The 21,110-nt window shown below is 36.7% G+C and overlaps 1 protein-coding gene and 1 pseudogene across 2 annotated transcripts; both read right to left on the minus strand.

The window, feature by feature from the left end:
- Positions 1-9,654: 9,654 nt before the first annotated feature.
- LOC147491373 (NAC domain-containing protein 17-like) lies at positions 9,655-13,447 on the minus strand. The gene is made up of 5 exons (XM_086565186.1): positions 12,923-13,447; positions 11,742-12,019; positions 11,345-11,635; positions 10,592-11,156; positions 9,655-10,504 (listed from the first exon to the last, which is right to left on the minus strand). Exons 1-5 carry the CDS (start codon positions 13,161-13,163, stop codon positions 10,335-10,337), a joined length of 1,545 nt encoding a protein of 514 aa, XP_086421312.1. The 5' UTR covers positions 13,164-13,447; the 3' UTR covers positions 9,655-10,334.
- A 1,909-nt stretch (positions 13,448-15,356) lies between these two features.
- Positions 15,357-18,589, minus strand: LOC147491374 (potassium transporter 26-like; annotated as a pseudogene). The gene is made up of 7 exons (XR_015199900.1): positions 18,367-18,589; positions 17,765-18,010; positions 17,531-17,581; positions 17,167-17,426; positions 17,011-17,063; positions 16,555-16,924; positions 15,357-16,403 (listed from the first exon to the last, which is right to left on the minus strand). The product of XR_015199900.1 is annotated as a potassium transporter 26-like (transcript).
- Between the last annotated feature and the right edge of the window lie 2,521 nt (positions 18,590-21,110).

Consider the following 21,110-nt stretch of genomic DNA (forward strand, 5'->3'; position numbering starts at 1 on the left):
GGTACTATGTCTATTTTTTGTGATAACACTAGTGCCATCAATATTTCCAGAAATCCTGTTGAACATTCTCGAACTAAGCATATTGACATTAAGCATCACTTCATTCGGGACCAAGTCGAGAGTAAAGTGGTTTGCGTTGAGTATGTTCATATAGATAGTCAATTAGCTGATCTGTTTACTAAACCTTTAGATTCCCTTTGGTTTGAATTCCTTAGGAAATCTATTGGTATTTGTGCTTTTGACTAGCTAGTGTTGTTTGTTCTGAAGTTTTTTTTATTTCTCAGGTTTTAGTTTCTCTTTTGGATTTTATGTTCATGATTTCTAGATTAAAAAAAGAGTACGAAGTGGTTTTCTGCATCCTTGGGGGTGTTAAGTATATTGATAAAGTAGCACTCATTTACTGGCATATGTTGACTATTTTGCTCTTTGTTTCCATGTGTGTGAGATGTCAGGTTTTAAATTGCAGTTCATGTCATTCATTGCAATCTTAATCCAGTTGTGCATTGCTTCATAATGCTTCTCTTATATCGGATTTTCTGTTGTCACACACATCTTACACACTCACACTACTATTTGAGTTTTATAGTTTTCACCGGACTTCTATGACATATATATTTTCTATACGTTTGTGAAATTTGTGCAACTCAATATTATATTTTTTAATTTATGGAGCACAGGCATGTAATCACCCAGGTTGGTCGATTTGTAGGGGTTTAAGCCTGGTAATCTAAGACCAACTGGTCTGGACTTACCAATCGACAACCTGTTACAAGGGATGATTCCTCTCCAGTATATAAAGTCTCTCTCTCTTGGGGCACAGGCATGTAACCACCCGGGTCGGTAGATTCGTAGGGGTTTCCACCTGGTAATCTAAGACCAACTGGTCTGGACTTACCAATCGAAAGCCTGTTATAAGGGATGGTTCCTCTCCAATATATCTATATATATTAAGGAAAAGTAAAAGAAAAAGCAAAAGAAAAAGAAAATGAAAAAGAAAGAAAGAAAGAAAGAAAGAAAGAAAGAAAGAAAGGAAGAACGAATAATACTAATGCTTATTCTTGTATTTTCTTGAGTTGCTGCTTTTCATTTTCATATAGTTAGTTGATGTCATATCATTCCCGATGGAAACTATGCTTCACAAATGTGTGTTGATCATTGATCTCTTGCACAAACAGAAATCTGCACTATAAGTCTTGCATTATGGTCCTAATACGCATTGTGATTTTGTTTTCAATGCGTTATATGACTTGTTTTTTTTTTGCAGCTCATGTCATGTGGTCGAAAGTGACAAGTTTAGTCTTGCTAATGCCATTTTCTGAATTGTTCTTTATGAATGTGCTTAACTTCTTCTTATGCATGTTTGCATTTCATGTTCTCCTCTTTCATTGTTTTTGGGTACAGAGTTGTCCTGCCACTTCTTGCAGAGCGTGTTACTCCTTCACTTCATATTCTCTGCTGGTGGTATCCTCTTTTTTTTGTTTCTTCATAATAGGTAACATTTTTACTTGTTGCTCTGCTGGCCTCTCTTTCTGTGTCACTCCTTATGCTGTCAGCGTTCAAATGGAAGTTGCGTATATTGGCGGGAGTGTTTTCTGTCCTTGCGATTTTGGTACACGGTTCAAAGATGATTAATGTCTCAACTCTCTTACTCTGGGATGATGTAAGGGAGTCTCTGTCAAGTGTGTGTAATCCTTGAAAATGCTTAATGGAAGTTTTACTGCAACATTTATTAACCGATTCCTTCTGACATTTCCATGCTTTCTTGTTTTTTTAAAGAGCGTGTCATTAGTGGATACTTCTTTTGAGTCCTACAGCAGCCCTATTCATTTTTTTTGCATCTTAATATGTGACTGCTCTCTTTGTCAAGGTCAGAACCTGCTGTCACATGGGTTACTTGCTTGGTTGTTACTTGTGGTTATTCTGCAATATTTTATTTTTCATATATTATCAGTGTTCTTTTGCTCTGCCTTCATTTCTTATGTGTCCATATTTGATGTCTCATGGCTTCGTTTGTAGATTTCCTTTCCATCAATAAGCTATCTCCTGAAGTTCTATGTTTTGTATGGTGATCTCTTAGTGAGGGGGAGTTCCACATGCACCCTACTTGTTTTCATTTAGGGGGTTTTTTCATTTAGGGGGATTCGTCTTTTGTTGGCTACGTTTCTCATTGCTTCTGTTGCGTAAATTTATGTTGCTCATTACCCATCTTCACTTTTGTCCTTTCGTGACAAAAAGGGGGAGATGTTTCACTGGTTTGCTTTATGTGCAGCGGATGGTCTTATTCCAAAGAGAATGCAGGATTTTTGAAAAGCATAAAGATCTTTGGTTTAGTTTTGACTTGGATGATATGAGGTGTTGAAAACCTTGTGGAGACTGTGAGTGTTTCGGAAATGTTTATGCTACAGATGAAGTCAAATAAGAAGAGAGCCGGCTGATGCTGAAGTGAGGGGGAGAATTATGTGTGAAACTGGAACTTTGTGTTTTGAGTTTTCTTGAGTCCTTTGTAATAAGCTTTATGTCATTAGCATAAAGTCTTTTGATGTATTTTCCAGTGAATTATTTGTAAGCTCTTTGTAAGGTTTTGTCACGAAATTGGCCAAAAGGGGGAGATTGAAAAGCCCATAGTGTGTTTGGCCCATTTCGTGCCTAAACTATGTTTTGAGTCTATCAGTCAGGGAAATACGGTGATAACCATGGAAGTAAAAAGATCGACATCAATAAAATCGGATATCGATTGAGAGATTAAAACAGATGCGAGATTCTCGGATATGCAATCTTGTTGATCGAGTGAGTTCGAGGTTGCCTTTAAAAAGAGAAAAACTCACACGGTAAAGATGAGCTTTTCACCAGAAAGTTTGCTGGAGATATTGAAGTGGATTTCTTCATCTTGTCAATCCAGTGATCTTATTGTTGCGACTACATGAGATCACTAAATTGAGTTCTTCCATACGTGTTAATTGTTGGTAGCTCTTGCGAAGGGAGTGAATCTTCTTCCTGCGAAAGAAGGCAAAAGGTTACAATATTGAGGAGTACGATATTCGGGTAATCATGGGACTTGATCCTCGTTGTGAGTATTCTTATTTTGTAACTGATTGATTTATATAGTGGGTTTTTATCTCACTACCTGAGATAGGTAGTGACGTGGATGTTTCCCAGTGATTGGGTTTACCACGAAAAAAAAATTCTTTGTGTTGTCTCGTTTTATTTTTTCAGTTTGATTGTCATAGATAATTGTTTGCTTGTGCATGATTAAATCTAATTGGGAACATTGAATTCATCGAGATTACTCTGTGAAATCGTATATGGGAATTTCATCTTCTTGTCAGATAACGGAGATAAAACTGTAGAGAGAAGGTGGAAAGCAAGGCGAGACAAACTTTCAGCAATTTGAAACTTGGAATGCTACTCAAGGCACCACTCAGTATATTTCTGGGCCAATCGCATCTATTTGGGCTTCGGATATGGCCCAGCCCATCTACAGAACCTAATGTCCGCCCCCATTTGATACCTGGAATAATTTCCTAGAGTGATTTCCAAGAACAATGAGGAAACAGGGAAAATTACTAGGGTAGTCCATCATCAACCAAATTAGTTTAGTAGTGGAATTTTTGTCGATCAAAGAAATGAGTTAGTACCTGCTGTTCTATTACGAACAATCTACGATCCACACCCACAACAACTAGAGGAGGAGGAGGAAGTAGAACTACTACATACCCTACACATTAACCATGTTGGTATGTTACTAGGTAGACTATCAAACAACTTGTTCATATCATCGCCATAAGGATTCCTCCCGCTGTTGCTCGAAATAAAAGAATGCTACTCTTACGCTAGGCAACAAGTAGGTTTGCTCACCATTCATGCTCCTAGCCTCCTACTGCACAGAGTCACAAACAAGATGAATAGATGATACAGTAGATGGAAGCAGAGGCCCTGCTAGTAACACAAAATTAATTGATGTAATCGTTGAAGTTGGCTTTAAAAGATTTGCAAATGAATGAAAAACACATTATATACTTATTGAATGGAAAACCTGAATTAACTAAACGTAAATGTTTTCAATTAATTCTCTCCAAAGCCAACAAGTACCAACCAAAATCCCGGCCTGTGATTGTACATTATTTCGAAAATCATCCAATGAAAAACAGATTTCACAAACTATTAAAAGGGCCAATTAGATAAGTTGTCTAGGGGTCCCCTAGATCATATTTCTAGGGGAGCTTTATAAAAGGAAGACCGACACACAATTGACAAGCCTCATATAAAGATTGTCTGCACCCAATTGGAGCCACTAGAATTTCCACAAACAAGAGGAAAGAAGGGGCAGGCTCTTTTTCTCATCGATCAGTGTAATAGAATCAATCAATTGTTAATCATCATCATCATCAATTATCAGTTTACTGGTTGAACTTTTGTTGATCAAGCAATGAGTTCAGTCAGCAGACAAATGAACACCAGAACAAGCAGAGAAGGTAGAAGAAGAGAAGTAGTAGTTGAAGCACCCTACAAGTTGTCAAAAGATTATTGGTTTGAACTCGACAAGAAATATGGCAATTTACTTCGAATTCCCCTTGATAATAATAATTATAATAAAATATCTCAGAATAAATTCCAGTCCATTACTGAATTCATCGAAGACTATTATAAGCAGTTCATTATGGAAAGAAAGACAGAACCGGCGTCGGAATCCGAGTTAGAGTTTCTGGAGGACGATGGTTGTTTGGTTGCGCCATTTCAGTTTGCGCGCTTTTTGTAGACTCGTTCGCATTTCTGACCCTATATCTTTATTAAGGCGACGCCTCTTCAATGATTAACGGTGTAGCTTATGATCCTAGCCAATACGGGGACGAAAAGTTGGTTCGGAAAGTTAAATCCTGGGGTGGGGGAATGCATTAGAAAGATATGTTAGTAGGGAGACTACTCGACGACTTGTTGAAATCGTTGTCCCTGAGATTGTGAAGCTTGGTCCTGAGAACAATTCCTCTCGAGCAACAGACATTGGGGAGACTACTCTGACAACACAGTACCCGTTGATGGTTTTAAGAACTTTTTCCTCTCCGATAATAAACATAGGGGAGTTAACCACGCACAAGAAGAAGTTTACGTGGATGTTGCTCTTCTTGCAGCTAATAATTATGTCAAATATGATAAATGGATCCCTTTTAGAAGAATCTGTGGATACTAAGATGATTTTCGAGGATAAAGGCAATGCCAAAACGTTCGAGTTATTGCTTCTTCAACTAGTTGACAACTGAAGCTAAGAAAGTATATTGATCATTTTGTTATGGTCTTATATGAAGTCTCAACATGTCTGACAAAATGGCCTTTTTACATGAGAAACGAGATCAATTGGTCAAGGAATTGAATTTAGATTTTGCTTTCTGCCTCAACTACTTCAATCGCCCTCGGCCCAGAAATATCCATGGCGTTCAAAATGTTGATGGACGAGCTCGAGCTGTGAGGGAATTTGACAGTGTCCGTGCCAATGTACGTATTTTTGCTAGTAGCTTATTGGAGTGTCTAAAGAAGGGTGCTGTTAGTGGCTGCGAAAGTATGATTAATATAATGATATTTTGGACTGAAACCATACCATTGTGCCATCAGATATGTTGATTGGAAGCAACTTGCCAACTTCCATTTGTGTCATTCTAAATCATATGGAAGAAAGCATAGCATATGCAGATCTTTAATTTTTTGAGCGCATAGCCTTTGGTATATAAAATACTGTTGTTTAAGTCCTAGTGAGTTATCGTCATATTGGTTGTGATAATAACAGATTAGTCTGAAGGATTTTTTTCTCAATTTTCTGGGTAAGCATGAATAAATTAAAGGTCATAGATATGGTAAGACGACTATCAATTTGTTTAATTAAGAAGCAACCAGTAAGTTTTTCAGATAATGAACATCACAATCCTTCCAATTCCTCGATCGTATTTGTGTAAATTAGGGAGCAACCTGTTTGTACTCACTAAAGCGATTTCTATCGAAAATTATTACAAAGATCATTCCTATATAAAGGAACTAAATAGTTCCTAATCTTTCCAGGAACAAGAAATATCATCCACACAAGTATACTCCACGTATATATGCTAGAATTTAAACTTATACTCCAAAACTTATATCTCGTAAGAATCTTCTCTAACAACGGAGAACAACTAGAAATAAGTTCTCCCAAAATAATAGTAAATCTGGTTTAATGCCCAAGAGTGTAAGACGAATTATTTGAGGTTTGTACAAAAACACAGCAATCCTATCATTCTCACACTAATTCAGCTTACTCATCAAATCTAAGGTGTAAAGCAAAAGCTTAGTATACATCATCAAACCAACAATTATAAAAACTAAACCTACATAGAACATTAAAAAAAAATCATAAATTTAAGTTCCTAAAAAGGCCAAACTGATAGACAAAATAATAGTAGTATGTAGAACAGTAGAAGACAGCTTAAAGTTCAAGCATCATCTAAATAACCATGAATTAAGTATGAAGTGTATAAAATCCTGAGTTCACATATACTACATAAACACTTTTATATAGTGAAAGTAGTTTAAGTCCCACCAATATCATCATCTTCAGACTGACTGGAATAATCAGCATCTTCTTCTTTCAACAATCTAGCTTCGTCAGCCGTATATTTAAATAGGACATCAGCTTTGCCATTTTTTCGAAGATCTCTTTTGCCAACTAAAATAAAATCCCCTGCGTGTAGCCAGTCTCTTTTATGCATCCTACTCCTAAAACTACAGAGTCGGGTACCTCCGTCCATGCATGCTGCTTTGCATATTCCATCACCTACAAATTCTAGAACTTCGGCATATTCTTGTCCAAGTTCTTTGAATACTCGTACTCTTATTTTCTTGTACTTCTTCGGCATCTTTTGGTTTACTAGATTCCTTGCCCAGTTTCTTCTTCTTAGCTTGCTCTCTATTGTTTTGAAAACCTAACGCTAGTTATCTGAAAACAGATTAACATCTTTCTTATATAGATCTCATAGTGTCCGACATTGAAAGGGATTAGGAAACGGAGTCGATTTTGTCTCCTAAATTAGATGTGAACTAGGATTTTACTTTAGGAAAGGTGGGGACTGCCCAACAAGAAGCCACATCAGACTTTTCTGATGTTCTTCCAAGTTTGCCCTCACATTTACACATCCACACTCAGGTGCGAATATGCGTTTAGGATTTTATATTTCCACAAAAAACATATTTTCTGAAAGTTCTAACCACATTAACTAACAGAGCAAATTCTTCAACTAACACTGAAATTTTCTTCAAGTTTTTTTACTACAATCGCTGCCTAGAAATTTCGTAACATGTGTAATTTTGTGAAAATGTTTATAATGGTAAGAAAATCATAGCTAAAACTTCCAAACGTGCGATATTTACATAAGTTCTCTCATCTAAAGCAATGTGTCACTTATAATGTCCGCCCAAGTACGTACAGAAACTCAAATCATGCAGAGACTCAATCAGTTGTTTCTGGCAAAAAAAGCTGTGAGTACCTTGTAAATATATATATTTTTTCTCAATTATTTTATAATTATCAAGTTTTACCTATTAATCGAGTCGTATACTACATTTACAGGGATGGACAAAGTACAATCAAACTTGAACAAATTGAGTTTTACCTATTAGTTGTTTCTGGAAAAGATAAGGTTGTTCAATGCAGTACAATCAAACTTGATGAATCAGCTGATGGATTAGAAAGAGCTGAACAAAGTGGGTTTCTTCCCTTGAATACTTCACATACTAATGTTGTTCTTCTGTTCACATGTACTTTAGTAAATTTCCTCTCACTACTGAAGTGATACATTGCAGACTGATGAGACTCATTCAGAAAGGGTTTGGTCTATTGAGCATCTTTAGGAGAGAAACCAAGAAAACACTAAATATTTGAACCATACCACGCAACTTTCGCAAAACCACGACCCATCTTAGAAGTCCAACCACGCAACTAAATTTTCAGAAATGTGCACATCAACTTTCTTTTTTTTTCTCTTTCCAAATCTCTCACGTGGTTTTTGCAAAACCGTGTGATCGAAGCCCACACTCTAACACCAAAACCTACACGGTGTTCCCAAAACCGCACGGTTTTTCCAAAACCAAACTGCGAGAGAGATTTGATACATGCACCAAAGCAAACACCAAATTTTGGCCGGTGTTTGTTTTGGTGTTTTCATCAACATGTGATTCTCCTGAAGATGAAAATTTGGTGTTTGATGCTAGGATAGTGTCTCACAGCTCTAAGTTAGAAAAATATTTTTGAACTAGGATATGTGTTCGATCAATATGGAACCTGTTTTTTTTTTTTTCGATAATAATCAATATGAACTTGTGACATTGGAAGAAAAGGAGCTATTGAAGTATCCCGGGGGTTTAAGTCTGCACATCCTTTTTCCATTGTTCTGCTATCTCGAATTGAAGCTCTCTATATTAACATCTGTTAAAGTGAGCTTGCAGTCACTAATCTAGCTAGAATTGTTCTCAAGGATTGCATTTTCTACATACCAGGTGCACTGGTCTTACTATGACGCGGTGATCCAGTTTAACTTAGTATTGGTGTGAAGTCTGAACTATGGCAGCATTATGGTTTTCGGCTTTTTCTGCAAGTCAGCTAACCAAATTGTATAATTACATGCCTACATGTGCGTATTTGTCAACTTCATTTCTTGTGCATCCAAAACCATCAGGTTTGTCCAGACTTATCTATCTTCAAAAACTAGATGCCTGCATTTTGGATTTAAATGATAGAACATGGCCTGTGAATTACAGATACACCAACAGAAGAGCTTATTTCGCCTAAACTCGGGAACGGTTGGAGTGGATTTGTGTTCAAAGAAGGATATGTTCCACCTTTGAATTGACTGATAAAGAGAGCCTCAAACAGTCAAACTGAAAATCTCTGTACTCTATCCAGTGGGAAAGCAGCCCAAGTAATTAGTTAAGCACTTCATGAAATGTGTAATCTGCGGCTTTTCGATTCTTCATCAACTTTAGTATCTTGCTTTTTAATGGTATCTGATAACAAATTTTGGAATGGTTGCTTGGTTGGTTGAACTTTCAGTAAACAGAGAGAAAGGTTAAAAGATGAAAGTTACAAATTTGAACGTATGAATGACCATGGAGACATGCACACGTCTGTGAACGCAGTTGCACACAACGTCTGTTTACTTACAGTGCTCCTTTCTCAATTGCAACTGCCCCATGTTTTCTCCAAATCTGCAACTTCTTCACTGCCACCTTATATATTAGGAATAGGGAGAAAGAGTTGCTACTTAAATTTCTCGAGTGCTCTAATGCATCACTTCGCATAGACCTACTTCGGTTGAGAATGTGTGCATAGACCTACTTCAGTTGAGAATGTGTTTGTTCCCAACTCTTGAGAAGTAGACTCTATGGACTTCTGCAGCTCATCGAATATGATTTCATTGACCTATGAAAGGTTCGGTGCCGGGTTAGGTTGGGCATACTTCTCTTGGAAGCCAGAAAAATGATTACCTAGAATGGCTATGATGCAAAGTCCCTTACCTGTTATAAGCAAAGTCATTCATTCAAATAAAAAACTTAAGGGGATTCTGAAAATTAACCCAGGTATGCAGAAAATTGTCCCTGTTGATGTCAGATGGTTCCTAATTTCCCCTGGTCAAACAAATCTCCTCCAAAAAGAATCTTTTCATAGAAATAAGTCAATAACCACCTGATATTTATTTGGCTAAAGATAATATAGTTAAATTTAACAGGATAGGCAGCTTCCACAGCAAATTAGGCTACTATTTCGAGTTTGTTTAACTCTATTCCGCTAACTTGATAACTGTAGAGAAGGATGGCCATTCAAATGGAACTGCATCACTTCTCGTTTCTTGGGCTGTCTTCCAATATATATTTGATAAGTCCCATTACACCCTTTAACTTAGAGCAGTATGTTGAACAGGGTAACCCAGCCTTCAAGGAATTGCTAATCAGCTGGTAGAAACATGGGTACACAAAATTCTCCAGCAGATAAGATACAGCTTCGCCTATCAGACACAGTTATCTTAACTGCCATGTAGAAGAGTGGAGCCAACTTAAGAATCAATATATCAACACTAGCTGGCCACTTATTATGAGGATATGAATCTTCCTAAGAAATTCTTCAGAACTTTTACAGTCGTTCCTATCAGCAACATCCATAAAACAGCACACAACACCCCAAGGACTGAAAAGAAAAGGAAGCCCCCATTCCTTCTAACCCTTCTCTCCACAACAGGTTCCCTACCAGCCGTAGCACTTGCATCTACATCAGTAATCCTCACTCTACCAAAACTTGCCATCCTTTCAAATGCACGATTCACTCACTAACGATTTTCTGATGCCAAAGCTGGACGAGTGGGTACTGAGCCCAAAAAGGCTGATATAGCAGAGGTGAACCAAGAATCTACATCACCATCTTCGTTGTCACCCCAATTCTGTCTTTCCTCACGAAGATGGTCGGTAGAACCAACGGCATGCATTACACCAACAGATTCTGGGGCAGATAAAAAGATGAACTAAAATTAGAAGATAGTGGCAACTGAGTGGGTGCTTTGATAGGAAAGCTCGGTAAATTGTGTACCTGAAGTTGGTGGAGCCATTGCCACATGATTTGGCTCAGATGGTGCAGACACATGACGCCTCTGTTCATGCATCCATAGCTGACCACTAACTTTATCTCCATTATAAAATGGAGTTGATGTCTGGTGAGGCATTTGACTTGACAAACCACCACTTTGAGTATCCATATAGAGATTTGAGACTGAACCCTGCTCAATGGTCCCCGTGTTCTCCAGAAACACGGCTGCATCATAGAAAAGATCGGGCGCATCCAAATGATCCATCTCTTCAAATATAGACTTGTTAGCACCAACCATATTAGGAAAACCCAGAGGACCCTCGAGATCATCTATTTCCAAGTAATTCACCTCTTCACAATCATTAAGAATCCATTCAGAAACATTTGAAATGGATGTAACCTCAGGTGCCTCACATGAAGGTAGATAAGAGCCAGCTGATTGTGTAGCATTAAAGCTGCTATGTGCCTCATGCTGCTTATCATGAGTACATGATAAAGGTTCAGAATATACAGGTTCGCCATGTGATGGTCCCATCATAGTACTCTGAGTTTCTTCATGAGCACCAGTCTGCAACAATATATATATTTCATTACGAATCTTTGTTTGACAAAAGCATAATACAGTTAAGCGCACACACGAACACAAAAAGGTCACAATGGACCAAATTCATCAAGCTGCTACTAAGAATCAGAAACAAAATTTCAGGAATGGAATATGTATATGCAAGATAAAACACAAAGAAGGCCACAAGTTACCTGGGGTGGTACACACGCAAACCCTATGTTGGGCAATGGATCTAAATCAGCCTCACTGGCAATTTGCCGGAAAAGATCGTCAAGATCAACAGCAAGAGGCTTGTATTGACTTATTAATGAATTATCACCACAAGCATTTCCAACCTGTCGCACTTGATTCTCTTTGTCTGGTGTCTTAGTCTCTTCTTCGTCATCATCCCACTCCTCTTCTACAAATGGTGCTCCATATTGTTCACCATTTTTTGGGCCAGGACCGCTCTTCTTAAAAACTTTATATAGAGCATAATAATCCTGTAATAATCAGATCAAGAACATAAACAATTGATTAATATTTTCAAGATCCAGGGCAAAGAAAATGGTAAAAAAGAAACGAAAATGTTGAAATTGGGTTGGTTACCTGCACATTCTTGCATTTTTGGAGTTCAGTTTCATCCATCGTATACTCGTGCATCACCCAATCAGTGCGTTCACCAGTAGGGGCACGACCTCTATAGAAGACCAATGTCTTTTTAATACCCACAGAACGAGAGTTCCAAGTAATGTTGCGATCTTTTCCAGTAGCTTTCCAGTAACCCTGCCTTGTTGCCCGGTTTGATCTTGCCCCATTTGGATACTTTCTGTCCCTTGGGCTGAAGAAATACCACTGCCTATCTCCACTCTTCAATAAGGATTGGCCTGCATTCAATCCAAGAAAAACTATTATAATTTCATCCCAATTATTAAGGCAACTACATGAGGTCAAAAATCTTGAAATCACCATCAAATATAAAAGGGTCAATCCTCAAATCCAAATAGCATCATTTGGATTGCCAATAAGTTTAACAAGCAAGTTAATTTCATACCTAAATGGTTATAGCTATCGCTTAATAGGGATATTGACCTACACCATACCAGCCAAAATCTTCAAATTTACTCACAGTTAACAGAGTTCGAACTACTTCCTTTTGAGAAATCAACAACAAAATACAAATTAAGAGAGCAAAATCCTTGTGTCAACATCTAAACTAATATGAGTAACTGTTCAATTCTAGATGCACACTGCCTAGCTACTCTTTACTCAATAGATTATCCTGTATCAATTTCAAAATAAAAATACACCACATGGCAGTGAATGTTGAATACGTTGCAATTAATGCACAAAATCACAAAGTTGTGTCCAAGCTCTAATCGAGTGAGCGGAGCGAACGATTCTTGAGCCTAGGGGGGTTGGGGTCCAGAATGTCACTTGACCCCCTTTCGTCTCTCTCTCTCTCTCTCTCTCATAGGTTAATACCACAGCTACTAGGAATTATAGTTTGACAAGTTCTGACCCAACCTAACTAATTACTATAGTTTCCTAAACTTAATCTCAGTACAGCAAGTATAACAAAAATACGTATACTTTACAACTACTCAACGACATTTCATTACCTACAAGTCCATATAACCATCTAACACATAGTCAATATAACACCAATAATATACAACTGTTACCATAGCTAGAAACACTCAAACTAAACATGGGTAATTCATAAAATCCTAATACAACAAAAACATAATATATAAAAAAAAAAAAACCAATATTGGAAATAAAGTTACCTGGTAATTCTTCAGGATCCCATTTATAAACATCAGTCTCTTTAATGACGTTAAGTTTTAAGCGACGTCGACAAATTTTTCTTTTAAGATAATACAAAATAAGCTCTTCATCTGTTGGATGGAACCTAAATCCAGGTGGCCATGATTTTGGATCTCTAAATAAATCTTCTTCTATTCCATCTCCACTATTACCATTATTATTAACTCCACCTCCTCCACATGATGAATAAGTTATCTTCATGGTACAATAAAAAAAAACAAAAAAAAAACACAAGGGGGCTTTTTAACAGATCTTTCAATTACACACAACCCCTTTTCTTAAAACTTCACAAAAATTTACACAAAAAAAAAGAACACCCTTCGATTAAAAACAAGGATTTGGATGAAAAACTTAGCTAAAGAATGAAACTTTTTGAATTTTGAAGTGTTTGGGCCTAGATTTTCAAACCCTAGAAACAGAGAAAGAGATCAACTCTCTCTGTCTTTCTCTCTCTTGCTTCATCACTCTTTAAAAGTCTTCGTCTTAAAGAGACCCTTATCTTGATCCTATACAACCGGGAGTTAGTTAAGGAAGGATAGTTGTAGTGGCCTTTTAGAAGGTTTTGGGTTTAGGAAGCCACGTGTTGGTTTAGTAGATTGGTGGGTTGTTTTGTTAAGTGGTGTGAGGGAGTGTTGGATTAGATAAATTGGCGTGCGAAGAAATAGGAGGTAATGGTGAGCGTTAGATGAAGAAAAGTCCGCGGAATTAACTTAACCATGGTTAAATACTTAAATCACTTTGCTTGTTCTACCGACGTATGTGTATGCGGCTATGCGCAAAAAAAAAATACATGTTTAGCACGCACTGTTCCATTTCAATGTATTTTAACCTATGGTTATATACAATGTCAAAATTAAGGCGAGATGGAGATTATATTTCATAGTTACGTGTACGACGTAATTGTGTAGAAGACAGGGATAGGAAGACAAGAAACTTGAAGAAAAAGAATATGATGATAAATAAAATGGTCAAAAATTTGGGAAATTATTATAGAGAAAGTGAAGTATAGACCTACAATTAGTATAAGATTTTACACCCGCCCATCATTTCTAAAATTCACATACCATATAAATTTTTTCGAAAATTCAATGACTGATAATTATTAACATAATGTTTTAGAGTTGATTTAGCAAGATTTTATTATTGGAGTCGTATAAAAATTTCTTGGCAGATGTTGATTGACTTATATTTTTAGGTGAAAAGTTTGTCAAAATAACTAAACAAAATGGGCAAATATTGCTATTTTTCATCCAGATACGATAAGTATTATTTTCACGTAGTACATAAGACAAAGAATTTCATATTTAGTTTGTTTGATAAATTTATTGTTCAGAAACATAATGCTCTGAAATAAACATTTTAACTTGCTTCAATTCTGAAGTCTATTATCTGCACCCCATGAGCAGTTCTATTTCATATCTTCACTCCCTCTTAACACTAGGTTAATGCCTTAAAGTTTAAAAACATTTAATGTTTTGTCCTTCGAAAACAAAATCTAAGGGTAACAAGATGTTGAATATCACCTCATAGGTTGCAAATGAAGATATAATTGAGTGACTAGGACTAATTTTTGCACGTGTCACAAATGGCAAAGACTTCAATTCAAAAGTCAATTTCAAGTCATTAGGAATTTTAATATTAGGATTGTTGAACAATGAATCTTGGATCACCTGCTTTATTATGGAGGAAAAAAAGGACCAACCCAAATCCCATTTGGCTTGTCACCAAGACACCAACCAACTAGATCGCTGCACCTTCCTGGTAGTAGCATCAGTGCCAAAACTAATAGAGGCTTGAAATGGACCACATTGTTGCATAAATTCAGATTTAATATTGTTGATAATCTTGGTGCAAGAACTCGTCCGTGAAGTCGTGAACTAAGAGTAAAGCCATTTTGACTTCTGCTGTAGTCCAAGTTTCACCTGTTGATTAATGTTCTTATGGAATAATCTAAAAGGAATGAATCATACAAAACCATTGTAGCGTCGAACAAGAAGATTTTGAAACATTAACAGTCAAAATATAGACATCTTGTATTCAAACTACAGATAGCTGTCAGATGTGCTTTGAAGAAGAAATTGTCCTGTACCTAATCATATTGAACATGAACTAAAGATCAAATGCCAAAAAGGCAGAGGTTTATTGAAAATGAACTAGAGATATTGCTGATGTACCTTAAGAAATGAACGAAGTTATCTATATATATAACGACGTGCTAAGGTGATCTCGCTATTATTGTTGTTTTTGTTATCTTCAACACAAGCTAATCACTTTCTGTTGGCTTTAGTTCATGTCACGAGAGGATATGAAATTTTGTAATTATGTGGGTGCATATATGTTAATTACACTCTTATAAGTTATAACTGAAGGGCCTATGAGGTCTGGGAAGAGAACTTACAAAAATAAATTAATTTTAAAATTAAAGAAAAATACAAGAAAGCAACAAACTCCTACAATAAGAAATTACCCCGAGACTACCTGCAATTCCCCAAAAAAGAAAGAAAAAATTGTCTAAGCTAGCAAATGAACTGACTGTAGAGATGAATTGAACTTGTCTGTTACAAGTAGCTTTCCATGATGGAAGTGGATTTCCTTCTTATTTCATCTCACCATGCAACCTTAAATTTCATAGAGCATGCCAACTTGTAACATCTTGCTTGGAGGAATATTCAACGTTGAAACAGCAGACCTAAAGTTCTTTTGTAGAAACCTGTAGAAATAATCAATCACAATATGAGCCAAGCACCCATTCTTCTCACTTGACTTGAGAACAGTCCTACCCATGACATAGACCACACCATTGTTTGCTGCTGATTCCAACTGCTGAATCTCAATGGGGCTCTCAATTGCCTCTGTAAGCTTTTCTACATACCAATGAAGTAACGAACTCATCTCCATCCATATTTGGGACATCCTTGTATCCATATTGAACTAAACATCTGTAGACACCATTTGGGCCCAATTTCCCCACCAAGTATCGTTCTTCCGGAAGAACACTTTTGATTGGAAGTGTTCTCACAGTGACAACAACCATTACTTCATGAAGCGAGCCAACATGTTGTACATAGTGTCCGATAATTGGTGGTATTCCATTAACAAGGTCGGTACAGAAGAAACAAATTCAAGGTACACGAATGTTTGCATCTCTTAATAGCAACTGAGTCAGGTCGCTACGTGACATCTTCCTTTTCGGCTTCATAAGCTGTCTTCTTGGACCTCCCATATGTATATGATAACATAATTATTAAGAAGGTTGAATAAAAAGGGAACCCATCCTCCTTGAGGAACCTTTCTTAGATAAAACGTCATAAATATACCTTCGATGAAAATAAATACCCAATAGAATAGCAATATGAGTGCAACATTTGTTTGCCATATGACAAGCATTACAACAACCATCAGGCGTGATAAGCATAACCCATATGACAGCAGCAACAACACCTGCAATAGTAAGAGAAAAAGGAAGAGCTCTTATTTCGAAGCTGCATTATTTTCCATTATACCAAGCTGCCCTTGCCACTAAATTGATAAAGAACGGAACTTCATTGTTACTGGTTATAGCAAATTTATTATATTAGACAAGGAAACTTACCATAAGCATTTCCAATCTCTGCACCCCCTTTGAAACCGACGACAATAAGAACATATAGAATCATAAGAATGTAATTCACTTCTGGAGAGTAGATTTGTCCCTCATGCTTGTTCGAGGTATGTATCATGTTGACTCGAGGGAAGCAACCAAGTGCCATTGATTGTTTTATGATAGAAAAGCTAGCAGATATCAATGCTTGGCTAGCAACAATAGCAGCTAGTGTAGCTATAATAAACATCGGCCAAAACACAGGAGTAGGCACAGAACTGTAAAACGTGATACTTAGTTTATCTGGATTCTTTATCAGAAAAGCACCTTGACCTCCATAAGTGAGGATTAGTGCAGGATAAACCAAAAATGAGAAAGCCATCTGCAAAAACACACAAATGTGTCAGGGTACATTTATAGATTGCAAGAGAGATGGAGAAATATTCACGGCTTAGTCCCCAGATCAACCTGGATGGATGTCTTATTGAAGTGACCCAAATCAGCAAACATAGCTTCAGCACCTGTCCACAATAAAAGTTGTTGAAAGCAATTAAAGCCTTTTCTAAATGCTTTGAGAAACTCCTAAACTTACTAATAGAATGTGAAAAACACCAAAATATTTACCTGTTATGCACAAAACAACTGTGCCAAGGAGTTCCCACCTGTCGTGCCATTATTCTTGAAAAAGATGTATATGAAGTGCGGCGATATGAACTTGAAGACGGTTGGATAGTATTTGATAGCATTGTATACACCAATTGAGGCAGTTGATGTGAACCAAAGTAGCATGATGGGAGAGAATGAGAAGCTAACCTTGCTCGTTCCAAAACGTTGGAATAAGAATAGAGAAATAAGAATTACAACTGATATAATGACCAAGTGATCTGCACATCCAATTTTATTACATTATGTTAATTCCACAATTAACCACACAACAGTCATTACAGGAACAGCGACCAAAACAGATATAATCACGTCAAAAGCTTACTTTGAGTAATCTTATCAGATCTTGATTGGATTCCTTGAACAGCAGAAACAACTACAATTGGTAGTTAATCAAGTCAGTAAGTAATACTTACATATATAATATATTCAAATAATGATCAGTCAGTCCAAATGTAGGTATATATGTACTTATGCATATATCACAAATCAAACACATTTATATTTATTTTCTTCCATTAAAGCTAAGACAGTGTAGATGCATTACAAAATAATTTACCTGAAATGGCAGGAGTTAGAGCACCGTCCCCAATGACCATAGAAGTTCCCACTAAAACAATAGAGATGAAAAACGATTGAATTTTGGGACTCTTCTCAAAGAACTCTTTTGTCTTTGATTGCAAAGCCATTCTTGTGCTATAATATGTCAAATTTACATCCGACTCCAACCTTGTATTCTGTATCCCAATTTTTCGTCCAAAGTTTATGTGTCGGCATAATAGGGAGTACAGAGCAAATGTTCCACCTAAATACCAAAACAAAAATAAAACAAATCAATAAATTTACATTACATCTGAAATCTGTAGACTCTTACGTCCCTAAAATGAATCACGGAATTCAAGTTTTATGTTTTAACTTATATACAAAATGTGCATTCTTGTCAAACATATGAATAATACAAAAACTTGGGGACATATTGATGACCATATACATAGAAGAAGAAATGTTTCAAGTGTTTCTTTTCCAGTTGAAAGTTTGTGCACGCCTTAGTAAAAATGTATTATTTCTTGAGGGCTTATTTTAATCAATTCTCAAGACAGAAACTTGTTTTATAGGGTTCATGGCATGACAATATTTTTCAACAAGAACATAAATATATACCTTCGCCATGATCATCAGCACGCAAAACAATGGTAACATATTTGATCAGACCAATGGTGGTCAAGGTCCAAAAAATGAGACTCAGCATTCCCAATATATCGTCCTCTTTTGGATCAGACAAAGTAACAGAAGAGAAAACATATAAAGGGGATGTTCCTAAATCTCCATACACCACTCCAAGAGATTGGTATGCCAACGCCAATGATGCAGCAAACGGGTACACCTACAAATCAAAAGTACATTCCTTAAAAAAAAATGCAACAACAAGTATGGTATACAATAGTTTGCTAACCTCGGGTTTACGACTTGAATCTTATAAACCTCAGCAAAGCTTAGTTTTGATCGCGATGGCGTTTTTGCTTCAAGATCTTCTTCATGGTCATTATCTGCCATTTTTTGTTTTCTATGGAAAGAACACAATGAGGCAAATACAAAAACCAAACCCAAGAAGTTAAAAAAGAGTTTGCAGCTATAAAACTACTCTTCCTTGAATTCTTGTTTGGGTTTGTGATATGCTTTTGCAGGTTGGTATCTGGGAACGCGGTACTATAAAATTGGTAACTTCGTTCCACTTTTTTTTGCTAAATTTTCTCCAGCAGCTATCTGGGAACGCGGTCAGAAAATTTAGAATGTTCGTCTTTTTGTATGTGGGCATGTGGGTCCAATAAGAATTTGCCACGGTGTGAATTAGAATTCCGGTGAGAATAGGATCTTCTTTATTTTTCATTGTTTTCTCTTCGTTGGTACGCAAAGTCTTCGTCTTGAAAATGCTAGGTGCGAAGGTTCGAAAATCGTTTTGTAGTAGCGGTGATACTCTCGCAGGTACTGCTACTTATCCTTTGGTATTTTTTTTCCTCTGTTTTCATGTTGGCGTGCTTAGAATAAGTGTGGTGCTGATTATAATTGCAATCATTATAAGAACGATCACTGTAATGGTAGTTTTCATATTTTGTTTGATTCATAATTGTTGTGATTGGACTTGGTGGAAACTGTTCTTTTGTGTTTGTGTTGGTTGTCTGGAAGCCATTATGTGTTGTTTCTTGCATGTGGATTCTGAATTTGGGTTGGAAAATTCTAGCACCCTTGTTATTGTTATGTGAATACTTACCTAAAATAGCACATTTGTGTTCCACTTCATCAAAATCTTGTCTAGTAATCTTCTCGATGTTTCTTGCCAAAGCTTACCACTTGTGGTTGTGTAGTTCACTTGTTTAAAAGTGCTGGTTTCTTCTCTTTCATGTGTTAAAGAGTATGACTCTTGCTCTAACCAAAAGAGAAGTCAATATATCAACTAAAGAGGAAACGGTCAGTTAACTTGCTGGTGAGGAATCGCTTTCAAACGGCATTGGTCCAATTGGCTTATAGATGATTCTGCACTTTGTGCAGTGTGAATACTTGGTCTTACTCTCTTACCTTGTAGATTTGTAGTGATAATGTGTAGAAAATTAAGTTAATAAACAAAAGAAATTGATAACAACTCCCAGCTGGTGAAAGCAACCTGCTGACAATATATAAACTGCTGAAACAAATAAATAGTATTCAGAAGACCTTCCAAGTTCGAAGCAGTAGAAGAGCCAGAGCTACAAAAATTCCAGTTGATCTAACTACTAATATGCCAAGTGATGTAGACCAACTGTCTAAGCTTAGTGGTACTGTCTTTATATGCCTGGTTTAATGACACCTTCAGTTGGGATTAATGGGGCGTTTGAGTCATATGCAAACGTTACAGCATTTAGCATATTTGTGATTATTGTAATCGTCAATATTTGTATACAAATGGCCATAGGTGTGATTTACTGTTTCACTTTAGAACATTCCCTCGTCATGTTCTGCATGTTGTTATTGTTCATAAAGTTATGGATTAACAAGGTTGTTAGTATCCTGAAAACAATAAGATATCCTGTCAGAACTGATTTTTGGCCACTCTAAAGTGTAAAATGATATAAGGTTGTGGAACCTAAAAAAGCTTACTTATACAGACCTTAACAATTTTGCTAGCTTGATTGGACCTATGTTTTAAACTCCATTGTTCCCCTTTGGAATCTTTTCTGATTCGAAACCCATCTAGCATGTTCTTCGTCATATGGCATGTGATTTAAACCAAACATTTAATTATTTAAGTCAACATCACATTTATCAGGTTCCTTTAGGATATCCGCACTTGTCCTGGATGTATATTGTGAAATGACCACACAAGGTCCCTCGTGGACTAAGATATCCCTTTTCTGATTAACAGAATATAAGTTCAATCTAAATAGAAGCCTTCTTAGAAACACAAAGGCAGGGTCATCAGATTCCCAAACCAAACATTCTACTTGTGTTCACAGCACGCAACATCAACATCACCAAGTATCAGGTTCCCTTGTAGGATATCCCAATTACTTGTCTCTGGATGTATATACAAAATGACCACATCATAGAACAGGTGCGTGGATCTCCATTATCCCTTTAGCATCACACTAACTTAGAATATAAGTTCAACAAACAAGCTAGAAGCATGTTCACGTAGAAACTATAAATTTTAAATTGAGCTCTTTATACATGTATAAAACTTTCTCACGAGCGTAAGATAAACAAAATTACTCTATTTTACACTCTCACTATTTGAACTAAACAAGAATCATCTCTATCATTTGTTACAGGTTTTATTTGAGCTCGAGCTCGCCTATATAGTAAACGAAGGCACTCCATCTCCATTCCCTCCTTGAGCCCTCGGCCCAAATTCCAGGTCTTAGAACCTCCTC

This window comes from Coptis chinensis, chromosome 6 (assembly GCF_015680905.1).
Source record: "Coptis chinensis isolate HL-2020 chromosome 6, ASM1568090v1, whole genome shotgun sequence".
In the NCBI taxonomy this organism is placed as follows: Eukaryota; Viridiplantae; Streptophyta; class Magnoliopsida; order Ranunculales; family Ranunculaceae; genus Coptis; species Coptis chinensis.

Excerpts from the sequence above, each read along its gene's own strand:
- LOC147491373 (XM_086565186.1), bottom strand. The coding sequence starts at position 13,163 with ATGAAGATAACTTATTCATCATGTGGAGGAGGTGGAGTTAATAATAAT. Across the intron at positions 12,020-12,922 it reads GGATCCTGAAGAATTACCAG|GCCAATCCTTATTGAAGAGT; the intron begins GTAACTTTATTT and ends GATTGAATGCAG. Across the intron at positions 11,636-11,741 it reads AAAAATGCAAGAATGTGCAG|GATTATTATGCTCTATATAA; the intron begins GTAACCAACCCA and ends TGATTATTACAG.